The sequence below is a fragment of the Leucoraja erinacea genome, chromosome 34, assembly GCF_028641065.1.
Source record: "Leucoraja erinacea ecotype New England chromosome 34, Leri_hhj_1, whole genome shotgun sequence".
Classification (NCBI taxonomy): domain Eukaryota; kingdom Metazoa; phylum Chordata; class Chondrichthyes; order Rajiformes; family Rajidae; genus Leucoraja; species Leucoraja erinaceus.
This window is the reverse complement of record NC_073410.1, coordinates 19,571,730-19,584,447: the sequence shown is the minus strand read 5'-3', so window position 1 is coordinate 19,584,447 and position 12,718 is coordinate 19,571,730. Positions and strand designations below refer to the sequence as shown.

At 43.7% G+C, this 12,718-nt stretch overlaps 1 protein-coding gene across 1 annotated transcript in view; it reads left to right on the top strand.

Annotated features, from left to right (window-relative positions):
* LOC129713074 (primary cilium assembly protein FAM149B1-like) overlaps nucleotides 1–12,718 on the top strand; it is a 201,744-nt gene that overhangs the window by 31,828 nt on the left and 157,198 nt on the right. Inside the window, 3 exon segments of the mRNA XM_055661954.1 lie at nucleotides 2,343–2,456; nucleotides 5,704–5,839; nucleotides 11,582–11,724. Of these exon segments, the coding sequence (XP_055517929.1) occupies nucleotides 2,343–2,456; nucleotides 5,704–5,839; nucleotides 11,582–11,724 (393 nt within the window).

Here is a 12,718-nt window from a genome sequence, read left to right as displayed (position 1 = left end):
TGCAAGGGACCTACATTTGTTTTAACTAATCTTTTTCTCTTCACATATCTATAAAAACGTCTGCAGTCAGTTTTTATGTTCCCTGCCAGTTTTCTTTCATAATCTATTTTCCCTTTCCTAATTAAGCCTTTTGTCCTCCTCTGCTGGACTGAATTTCTCCCAGTCCTCTGGTAGCCTGCTTTTTCAGGCTAATTTGTATGCTTCATCTTTTGTTTTGATACTATCCCTAATTTCCCTTGTATCCACGGATGCACTACCTTCCCTCATTTATTCTTTTGCCAAACTGGGATGAACAATTGTTGTAGTTCATCCATGCAATCTTTAAATGCATATCCACCGTCAACCCTTTAAGAATCAATTGCCAGTCAATCTTGGCCAATTCACATCTCATACCCTCAAAGTTACCTTTCTTTAAGTTCAGGACCCTTGTTTCTGAATTAACAATGTCACTCTCCATCCTAATGAAGAAATCAACCATATTATGATTGTCCAGATATAACACATCCACTGATTCTCCCTTATCCACTCTACTAGTTACATCCTCGAAAAATTCTATGAGATTCGTCAGACATCCCTATCAAAACAAGTTGATACTATGTCTGCCCAACAAGACTGCTAACTAACCCTTCCTCATTACTCAAAATCCAGTCTAGAATAGACTGCTCTCTCGTTGGTTCCTCTACATGTTGGTTTAGAAAACTACCCTGCATACATTCCAAGAAATCCTCTTCCTCAGCACCCCTGCCAATTTGATTCACCCAATCTATATGTAGATTGAAGTCACCCATTATAACTGTTTTACCTTTGTTGCTAATTTCCTGTTTGATGCCATTCCCAACTCCACTACTGCTGTTAGGTGGCCTGTACACAACTCCCACTAGCGTTTTCTGCCCCTTAGTGTTTCGCAACTCTACCCATATCGATTCCACATCCCCCAAGCTAATGCCTTTCCTTTCTATTGCGTTAATCTCCTCTCTAACTAGCAACATTACCCCACCTCCTTTTCCTTTCTGTCTATCCCTCGTAAATATTGAATATCCCTGGATGTTCAGGGCCCAGCCTTGGTCACCCTGGAGCCATGTCTCCATGATCCCAACTATATCATATTCATAGTGGGCTGAAGGGCCGATTCCTGGTCTGTGCTATTACAGAAGCAACTAGATTAGCTAAGGTTACACAGAAAAGCTGGAGAAACTCAGCGGGTGCAGCAGCATCTATGGAGCGAAGGAAATAGGCAACGTTTCGGGCCGAAACCCTTCTTCAGGCTGATCAGGGGTGGGGGTGGGTGGGGACAAGAAAGGGAAAAGGAGGAGTAGCCAGAAGGCTGGAGGGTGGGAGGAGACAGCAGGGGAGCTGAGGAAGGGGAGGAGACAGCAAGGACTAACAGAATTGGGAGAATTCGATGTTCATGCCCCGGGGGTGTAGAGTCCCCAAACGGAATATGAGGTGCTGTTCCTCCAATTTCCGGTGCTGCTCGCTGTGGCCATGGAGGAGACCCAGGACAGAGAGGTCGGAGGCGGAGTGGGAGGGGGAGTTGAAGTGCTGAGCCACCGGGAGGTCAGCTTGGTTATTGCGGACCGAGCGGAGGTGTTCGGCGAAACGATCGCCCAACCTCCGCTTGGTCTCACCGATATAGATCTGCTGGCATCTAGAGCAGCGGACGCAATAGATGAGGTTGGAAGAGATGCAGGTAAACCTCTGTCGCACCTGGAACGACTGCTTGGGTCCTTGAACGGAGTCGAGGGGGGAGGCAAAGGGACAAGTGTTGCATCTCCTGCGGCCGCAAGGGAAAGTGCCCGGGGAGGGGGTGGACCGAGAGGGAAGGGAAGAATTGACAAGGGAGTTATGGAGGGAGCGGTCTTTGCGGAAGGCAGATATGGGGGGAGATGGGAAGATGTGGCGAGTAGTGGGGTCACGTTGGAGGTGGCGAAACTGACGGAGGATTATTTTTTGTATGTGACGGCTGGTGGGGTGAAAGGTGAGGACTAGGGGGACTCGGCCCTTGTTGCGAGTGCGGGGATGGGGAGAGAGAGCAGTGTTGCGGGGTATGGAAGAGACCCTGGTGCGAGCCTCATTTATGGTGGAGGAGGGGAACCCCCGTTCCCTGAATAGTGAGGACATTTCAGATGTCCTGGTGTGGAACGCCTCATCCGTGGAGCAGATGCGGCGTAGACGGAGGAATTGGGAGTAGGGGATGGAGTCCTTACAGGAAGCAGGGTGGGAAGAAGTGTAGTCCAGATAGCCATGGGAGTCAGTGGGTTTATAGTGTATGTCGGTTAGAAGTATTTTTTGTTTTGTGATATCTGAACATTTGGTGTAAAAGTTGGCTTTTATTTCCACAGAGATGGACTGCTGCAATCTAGCGTGGCCAATCATCCACTACCAGACAAAGAAGCAGAGTATTCAGCTCCCTCTCCCATCACGAGTGTTGAGGATTCAGATTCCATCTTCAGTGGGTACGAGCTTCATTTATCCCAGCCTAATTGCATTATTTGCCTGAAACAACTGAGGAGTCTGCTTTGTACTTTGCCTTAAGTTTTATTGACAGAATCACACTGATCACGATACAAAGCTGGATTTTAGTCTTTGTTGAGGTTTTCCCTCCATAATGCCAAAGTAAGCAATAACAGTCAACGTATCAGCACAGATGATATCAATGTGACAGGTTTAGAAGCTTGGCTAGAGCTAACATACCTTGACACCCTTTTAGTTCCTTGTGCACAAGACCATCTCCAGGACAACATCTGAAGATTATGAATGCCTTTGGGTGGAAAACGAATAATTTCTAACAATCACAGATCCCGTGCACTTGGAAGGATAACTTTTACCCATGTCAATTTTTGTACATAAATGTGTACATGCCTGTGATTGCTGCCATTTGTTTGAGCAGAAAATGTGGACATGAACATAGATGGGTCAGTTAGTATATTTACACATGACACCAAGATTGATGAAGTTGCGGGACAGTGAGGCAGAGTGAGTAATCTGAGCAAGCATAAGGTTTTTGGGCAATTGAGTGCAAGGCAAAGTATACAGTAAATGGTAAGACCCTTGACAGCAATGTAGAGAGAGGCAGTGGCAACACAAGTAGAAATAAAGTGGACGAGCTTGAGGCTCAGTTAGAAATTGGCAAGTATGATGTTGTGGGAATTACAGATACATGGCTGCAAGAGGGCCAGGGCTGGGAACTGAATATTCAAGGGTATACAATCCTATCAAAAAGACAGACAGGTGGGTAGAGGGGGTGGGGTAGCTCTGTTGGTGAGGAATGATTTTCAGCCCCTTGCAAGGGGTGACATTGAAAGAGCAGATGTGGAGTCAGTATGGATAGAACTAAGGAATTGTAAGGGTAAAAAGGCCCTAATGGGACATCTACAGGCCCCCAAACAGTAGCCTGGTAAGTTGAATAAAGAGTTAAAATTGGCATGTCGTAAAGTTAATGCTACGGTAGTTATGGGAGATTTCAACATGCAGGTAGACTGGGAAAATCAGGTTGGTACTGGATCCCAAGAAAGGGAGTTTGTGGACTGCCTCCGTGATGGAATCTTAGAGCAGCTTGTACTGGAGCCTACCAAATTTTGGATTTAGTGTTGTGTAATAAACCGATTTGATAAGGGAACTCGAGGTAAAGAAGCCATTAGGAGGAAGTGCCAATAATATGGTAGGTTTTAATCTACAATTGAAGAGGGTGAAGCGTAAATCAAAGGTGTCCGTGTTACAGTTGAGCAAAGGGTACTATGGAGCCATGAGGGAAGAGCTGGTCAAAGTTGACCTGAAAGATACCCTAGCAGGCACAGTGGAACAGCAATGGCAGGTATTTCTGTGAATAATACAGAAGGTGCAGGATCAGTTCAATCCAAAGAGGAAGAAAGATTCCAAGGGGAATAGGGGGCGACCGAGGCTGACAAGGGAAGTCAGGGACAGGCTGCTTGAGTCCTTGGATGGAGTCAAGGGGGGAGGTAAAGCGACAAGTGTAGCATTTCCTGCGGTTGCGAGGGAAAGTGCCAGGAGAGCAAAATGGCATTGTTTTTTCTCTCTCTCTCATCACAACTTTTTGTAGCCTACATCTGTAGGTTAGTACCAAGTTAGTACCAATCATAAAAGTAATGCTTGCTAGGCAATCTTTTTCATCAGAAACGAAATTCGTAAAGTGAAACACTTTTTAGTGATAGCAGAGACTGAGACACATGAGAGCAGGTTGAAAAAACCAAGGCAACGAAAGCTATGGGAGCGTGCGTTCAGCCCGCATGGTCGCATTTTGCCCAATCTGGCCCGTGGCCTAAAATGAGTTTGACACCCCTGAACGAGACCAAGCATGCACCCGTTGGGTCCCCCTTCCCCAACGTGATATTCCCCCAGTAGCACTCACCTATACACAACGCTGAATGTTAAAATGGCGATCCGGGCAATCCTACCCGAACTGCGCAGGCATGGCTGACGGATCCCCGTTGTGACGCCAGAGATCGCCGTTGTGACGCAAGCCAAAATGGCGGCAAGCCCGGCAACCTCCAACTCGGGGGTTCCTGAGACATGAAAATTATTTCAAGGGTTCCGCAAGAGTAAAAAGGTTGGAAAAACACTGCCTTAGATAATGCTCTTCATTATCATCGAGTTTTGATGTCACCTGCATACTTATCATGTTTAAGAAGGAACTGCAGATGCTGGAAAATCAAAGTTAGACAAAAGTGCTGGAGAAACTCAGCGGGTGAGGCAGCATTTATGAAGCAAAGGAAATAGGCAAAGTTTCGGATCTCGACAAATATGCTGGAGAAACTCAGCGGGTGAGGCAGCATCTATGGAGCAAAGGAAAAAGTCAAAGTTTCGGGTCGATACCCAAAACTTTGCCTATTTCCTTCGCTTCATAGATGCTGCCTCACCTGCTGAGTTTCTCTAGCATTTTTGTCTACCTGCATACTTATCATTCCATCTACATTCTCATCCTGTTCCTTCATATATTTGACAAACAACAAAGGAACAACCACCCTCTGCTACCAACCACCAAGCCAACTTTGTTTCCTGTGGCATGATTTCAAGAAGGATAGGTCCTAAACTGCAGCTCTGACCGATCGATGCAGTCTGTAAGGAGCTACAACTGGACACACTACCTACAAATGTAGTTGCAGGGACATTTAGCTTCTCCCTAATCACCCACATTTCACAGGAGGTGCATATGACCCACTGACACCCTTATCTCTGAAGTTAGTAATAGTTTAATAAGAAGGAAGACTCAAACTTGTCACTGCTCAGTCTTCTCGCTAAAATCTTACTCATCAGAGCCTCTGCATTAATACCTCCAGCACTTCCAACGTCAAAATAGCTTTTCTCAAAATGCCCACGCTGGATCTTGCCTGCCTTTTGTATGCTATATTTTGCTTATGGAGCCGGCCAGTAGGAAAAAGCAGCTAATCTAACCTTGGTCAACCTTTGGATAGTCTCCTCATCCACCCACTCACGATGATCAGCCAGGAGAGCGAAGGTGAAGCCAACAAGCAGATAGGACGTGATTAAATTAAATGTTTGAGCAAAGTCAAGGGGTCTATGAGGTCTACTGATGGTTCTGTTTCTTGTATATGATTTTCAAGTAGTTCTATTCAGCTGGCCTGGAACCAAAGCCCTGGCCTCTGGAAATGAGTGTTTGCCCTTTGGTATGGGGTATTTTTCCAGTATACTGCTTTGCATTGATGATAATTGATGATCTTGCAGTGAGTCCAAGATTTCTGAAGATACCAGTAGCCATCTCTTGCTGGCTGATATTGGGCATCCTTGGTCTGCAACGAACAGCTACACCGAAACCAGACTCTCCACAGCCTGCAGCTCTACCTTCTCCTGGGGAAACAATGTAAGTGTTCCAAGTACAGCTGCCACAAACCTGCCTGCATCTTTGGGCCAATGAGCATAAACAATGGCAATTCATGTTGCATCTGTATAAAACTTTGTTTAGGTCATACTTTTGGTACTGATGTGCAGTTCTAGTTGCCACGTTACAGCAAGAATGTGGAGGCTCTGCAGAGGGTGCAGGAAATGCTTATTTGAATGTTGCCTGGATTAGAGAATATTAGCTGTAAGCGCAACATTGCATCGTTTTTTCGAGAACATTGGAGGCTGAGGGGTGATCTGAAATATATAGAATTATGAGCAAGTGAAATAAGAGGTGGTGGGTTTCTTAAATGTGTATATTTTAATGCTAGGAGCATTGTAAGAAAGGTGGATCAGCTTAGAGCCTGGATTGACACCTAGAAGTATGATGTTGTGGCGATTAGTGAAGCATGGTTGCAGGATGGCTGTGATTGGAAACTAAATATTCCAGGATTTCCTTGCCTCAGGTGTGATAGAATTGGAGGGGCACGAGGTGGAGGTGTTGCATTGCTTGTCAGGGAAGATATTGCAGCAGTGCTTTGGCAGGATAGATTAGAGGGCTCGTCTAGGGAGGCTATTTGGGTGGAACTGAGAAATGGGAAAGGTGTAGCAACACTTGTAGGGGTGTATTATAGACCGCGTAATGGGGAGCGAGAATTGGAAGAGCAAATATGTAAGGAGATAGCAGATATTAGTAGTAAGCACAAGGTAGTGATTGTGGGAGATTTCAATTTTCCACACATAGACTGGGAAACACATTCTGTAAAAGGGCTAGATGGTTTGGAGTTTGTAAAATGTGTGCAGGATAGTTTTTTGCAGCAATACATAGAGGTACCTACTAGAGAAGGGACAGTGCTGGACCTCCTGTTAGGAAATGAGACGGGTCAGGTGGCGAAGGTATGTGTTGGGGAGCACTTCGGGTCCAGTGATCATGATGAAGCCGAATAAAGTTACAAAAATAAGAAGATATTAAAATTGGTTTCTGGGCTAGCTTACAGCTTGTATTTAGTGTCAAATTAGGCTTGCCTCAGGTTGCGGTGTGTGAGATAATAAATACTATAACATTGTCTCCCAAGTGACGAGGTGACAGAGAGGAAGAGAGAAAGAGCTGAGTCATCTCTTTGAAGTAAGATGTCGTAAACCAAGTGTCCTATGTTTATGAGGGAGGAGGTGACAGAGAGATGCTACATCTCTAGTCATCTCTTTGAAGTAAGATGTCGTAAACCAAGTGTCCTATGTTTATGAGGGAGGAGGTGACAGAGAGGAAGAGAGAAAGAGCTAGAGTCATTTCTTTGAAGTAAGATGTCGTAAACCAAGTGTCCTATGTTTATGAGGGAGGAGGTGACAGAGAGGAAGAGAGAAAGAGCTAGAGTCATCTCTTTGAAGTAAGATGTCATAAACCAAATGGCCAATGTTTTTAATATATCTTGTACCATGTGACAAAATGCCTTTGATGTGATGCCTTTTCCTGTACCTCTGACCATGACTAATGTCTGTGGAATGTGCTAAGGTGACAAAAATACACTATATAATGTAATGTAATTCTGTTGTTCAGAGAAGTGGACTGAGGACAGTGAAGTGTCTACATTTGGTCACTTAGCTGGAAATCTCGCTCCCTTCCATCGGCCGATATTAAGTAAAGTTTCGAACTGGTCTACCAAACAGTTTGTGTGGTGTCTGTTTATTAAGAAGCGAACTTGTTAAGTTGTTATAAAAGTAACTTTTTCATTTCTTTCCTGCCTTCCTTACCCATATCAACATCACTGCTTTTTTAATTGTCTCTATAACCATATAACCATATAGCAACTACAGCACGGAAACAGGCCATCTCGGCCCTACAAGTCCATGCCGAACAACTTTTTTTCCCCTTAGTCCCACCTGCCTGCACTCATACCATAATCCTCCATTCCCTTCTCATCCATATGCCTATCCAATTTATTTTTAAATTTATCTACATTCCATGTGCCCCCTACTGGCCAGACATTTAATTCTTTAATATACGACCCAAGTGTTTCAACGAGGCAGACCCGCTAACCGACACCCCAGTTTCTCAACTTGGCAGACTTCTTAATTCTTTAATATACAACGCCACTTATTTCTCAATCCGACAACTCTTCGGATGTCTCAACGAGGCCGACAAGCCCTTAGTCGAGAGAGAGAAAAAGAGAAAACAAAGAGAGATAGACAGAGAGAGAAAGAGAAAGAGAAACCGCTCAAGTCCTACTTAAAAGTCTGCCAAATTGAGAAACTGGGGTCTCGAGTAGCGAGTCGGCCTGGTTGATATATTTGGAACGATTCGGAATTAAGAAGTCTACTTTCTCTTTCTCTATCTCTCTTTCTCTCTATCTATCTATGTGGAATGCTCTGGATAACAGTGAAGGGGGAACCCCCGTCCAACATATGTGTTATTTGAATCCTAAGTATAATAAGAAATTTAGAATGTTAAGTTACAAGTTGACCAAACGGTTAGGGGGTGAAGCCTGGCCAGTAGGGGGCACATGGAATTGAGTATAAAGAATGAAAAAAGAATCTTAAGAAAGAAATTAGAAAAGCTAAACGATGATATGAGGTTGCTTTGGCAAGTAAGGTGAAAGTAAATCCAAAGGGTTTCTACAGCTATATTAATAGCAAAAGGATAATGAGGGATAAAATTGGTCTATTAGAGAGTCAGAGTGGACAGCTAAAACAGAGCCAAAAGAAATGGGGGAGATATTGGACAATTTATTTTCAACAATTAATGGAAAAGATACTTAGAAATAATATATATAATCATCTGGATAAACAGGGTCTGATTAGGAACAGTCAACATGGATTTGTGCCTGGAAGGCCATGTTTGACTAATCTTGAAATTTTTAACGAAGTTAGTAGGGAAATTGATGAGGGTAAAGTGGTGGATGTTGTCTGTATGGACTTCAGTAAGGCCTTTGACAAGGTTCCACATGGAAGGTTGGTTAAGAAGGTTCAATTGTTGGGTATTAATAGTGGAGTAGCAAGATGGATTCAACAGTCGCTGAATGGGAGATACCAGAGAGTAATGGTGGATAACTGTTTGTCAGGTTTGAGGCCGGTGACTAGTAGGGTGCCTCAGGATCTGTGTTGGGTCCACTGTTGATTGTCATATACCATATAACCATATAACAATTACAGCACGGAAACAGGCCATCTCGGCCCCACCAGTCCGTGCTGAATAATTATTTTCCCCTAGTCCTATTTACCTGCACTCAGACCATAACCCTCCATTCCTTTCCCATCCATATACTTATCCAATTTATTTTTAAATGATAAAATCGAACCTGCCTCCACCACTTCCACTGGAAGCTCATTCCACACAGCCACCACTCTCTGAGTAAAGAAGTTCCCCCTCATGTTACCCCTAAACTTCTGTCCCTTAATTCTGAAGTCATGTCCTCTTGTTTGAATCTTCACTACTCTCAATGGGAAAAGTTTGTCCACGTCAACTCTGTCTATCCCTCTCATCATTTTAAAGACCTCTATCAAGTCCCCCCTTAACCTTCTGCACTCCAGAGAATAAAGACCTAACTTATTCAACCTTTCTCTGTAACTTAGTTGCTGAAACCCAGGCAACATTCTAGTAAATCTCCTCTGTACTCTCTCTATTTTGTTGACATCCTTCCTATAATTGGGCGACCGAAATTGTACACCATACTCCAGAATTGGTCTCACCAATGCCATGTACAATTTTAACATTACATCCCAACTTCTATACTCAATGCTCTGATTTATAAAGGCTAGCATACCAAAAGCTTTCTTTAGCACCCTGTCTACATGAGAATCCACCTTCAGGGAACTATGCACAGCTATTCCTAGATCCCCCTGTTCAACTGCATTCCTCAATTCGCTACCATTTACCATGTACGTCCTATTTTGATTCGTCCTGCCAAGATGTAGCACCTCACACTTATCAGCATTAAACTCAATCTGCCATTTTTCAGCCCATTCTTCCAAATGGACTAAATCTCTCTGTAGACTTTGGAAATCTACTTCATTATCCACAACACCACCTATCTTAGTATCATCTGCATACTTACTGATCCAATTTACCGCACCTTCATCCAGATCATTGATGTACATGACAAACAACAGTGGACCCAACACAGATCCCTGAGACACCCCACTAGTCACCTGCCTCCAACCTGCCAAACAACCATCCACCATTACTCTCTGGCATCTCCCATTCAGCCACTGTTGAATCCATCTTGCTACTCCTGCATTTATAACCAACAATTGAACCTTCTTAACCAACCTTCCATGAGGAACCTTGTCAAAGGCCTTACTAATGTCCATATAGACAACATCCACTGCTTTACCCTCATCAATTTCCCTAGTAACCTCTTCAAAAATTCAAGAAGATTGGTCAATCATGACCTTCCAGGCACAAATCCATGTTGACTGTTCCTAATCAGACCCTGTTTATCCAAATGCTTATATCTCTAAGTATCTTTTCCATTAATTTGCCCACCACTGAAGTCAAACTAACAGGTCTATAATTATACATCAATGATCTGGATGATGGTGTGGTAAATTGGATGATACTAAGATAGGTGGTGTTGTGGATAATGAAGTAGATTTTCAAAGTCTCCAGAGAGATTTAGGCCATTTGGAAAAGTGGGCGGAAAGATGGCAGATGGAGTTTAATGCTGATAAGTGTGAGGTGCTACATCTTGGCAGGACAAGTCAAAATAGGATGTATTTGGTAAATGGTAGCGAATTGAGGAATGCAGTTGAACAGAGGGATCTAGGAATAACTGCATAGTTCCCTGAAGGTGGAATCTCATGTAGATAGGGTAGTAAAGAAAGCTTTTGGTGTGCTGGCCTTTATATATCAGAGCATTGAGTATAGAAGTTGGGATGTAATGTTAAAATTAAACATGGCATTGGTGAGGCCAATTCTGGAGTATGGTGTACAATTTTGGTCGCCAAATTATAGGAAAGATGTCAACAAAATAGAGAGAGTATTGAGGAGATTTACTAGATTATTGCCTGGGTTTCAGCACCTAAGTTACAGAGAAAGGTTGAACAAGATAGGTCTTTATTCTTTGGAGCGCAGAAGGTTAAGGGGGGACTTGATAGAGGTCTTTAAAATGATGAGAGGGATAGACAGAGTTGACGTGGATAAGCTTTTCCCATTGAGAGTAGGGAAGATTCAAACAAGAGGACATGATTTGAGAATTAAGGGACAGAAGTTTAGGGGTAACATGAGGGGGAGCTTCTTTACTCAAATAGTGGTAGCTGTGTGGAATGGGCTTCCAGTGGAAGTGATGGAGGCAGGTTCGATTTTATCATTTAAAAATAAATTGGATAGGTATATGGACGGGAAAGGAATGGAGGGTTATGGTCTGAGTGCAGGTAGATGGGACTAGGTGAGAGTAAGTGTTCGGCAGGGAGTAGAATGGCCGAGATGGCCTGTTTCCGTGCTGTAATTGTTATATGGTTAAAGGTGGCATAGGGTGGAAATGTCAAATACTAGAGTGTATAGCTTTGAGGTAAGCGGGGATATACAAGGTATATCACAGGCTAGAACGCACTGCCGGGGAAAGTGTAGAGGAAGATATGATAGCAGCATTTAAGAGCTATTTAGGCAGACAGTAGTGGTGCAATGCCTAATCCTTTTACCCATAGTTTACTGGGGATACCTGCAATTTATTACTATTCTATTTAATTAGTGCTGGAAATCTTGAATGCACTCTTTTTTATCATGTCTCAGGAGTTTGAGAATGCAGCCTCCCAGCAGGTTCAACAAATGTTCTTTGAGATCGATGAACTACTGTTTGAAGAGAAGAGATGTTTACGTGTGCAGAGGCTGGAGGAGGAATGTCAGGAATGGAAACACAGTTTCCCACATTTTCGGTAAGACTTGGGCTTTTCAACCTACCATATTCATGTTGAATGTTGTCCCCATCTGCACTGTTTTGGCTGCATTATGTCTGTGACGTTTCATGCCTTTCCTGATCAGATACCTCAAAATGCCTCTTCAACATAGAAATGTTATCTAATCACATCACCTCTTCTTGTAGTTGTATGTGTTTGTTTTGATTGAGATCACCCAATGTGTTACTATGAAACATAGAAACATAGTGATAACCTTCGCAAACGGATGTTTCTGACATGCAGAAATCAGCTCATGGACAGTTTCCTTGTATAACCCAGGGACTGCCTGTAACTCTACCAGGTTCCCTTCAACCACCTTTGCTCCAAGGAAAACTGGCCCAGCTAGGGTGGCTCAGCGGTAGAGTTGCTGCTTTACAGCGCCAGAAACACATGTTCGATCCTGACTACAGGTGCAGTCTATACGGAGTTTGTATGTTCTCCCTCTGACCTGCATGGGTTTTGCCCAGGTGCTCCGGATTCCTCCCACACTTCAAAGATCTAAAGGGTTGTAAGTTAATTGGTTTCGGTAAAGATTGTACATTGTCCCTAGTGTGTAGGATAGTGTTAGTGTATGGGGATTGCTGGCTAGTGTGGACTCGGTAGGCCGAAGGGCCTGGTTCCGTGTTGTATCTCTAAACTAAAACTAAGCTAATCCCCATAACTAATGCCTCCAATCCAGGCAACTTCCAGTTCAGGTCGGCTTGGTGGCGCAGCGGTAGAGTTACTGTGGGACAGCGCCAGACCTGGATTCGCTCGTGACTGTGGGTGCTGTCTATACGGAGTTTGTCTCCCCGTGACCGCATGGGTTATCTCTGTGTGCTAGTTTCCTCCCACACTCCAAAGACGTACATGTTTTGAATTGAATTGAATACTTTATTTTCACATGTGACGTCACAGTGAAATTCTTTGCTTACATACCGTGCCAAAGTATGCAAAATGTCTCCTATAAAGGATGCTTACAATGTTACAAATT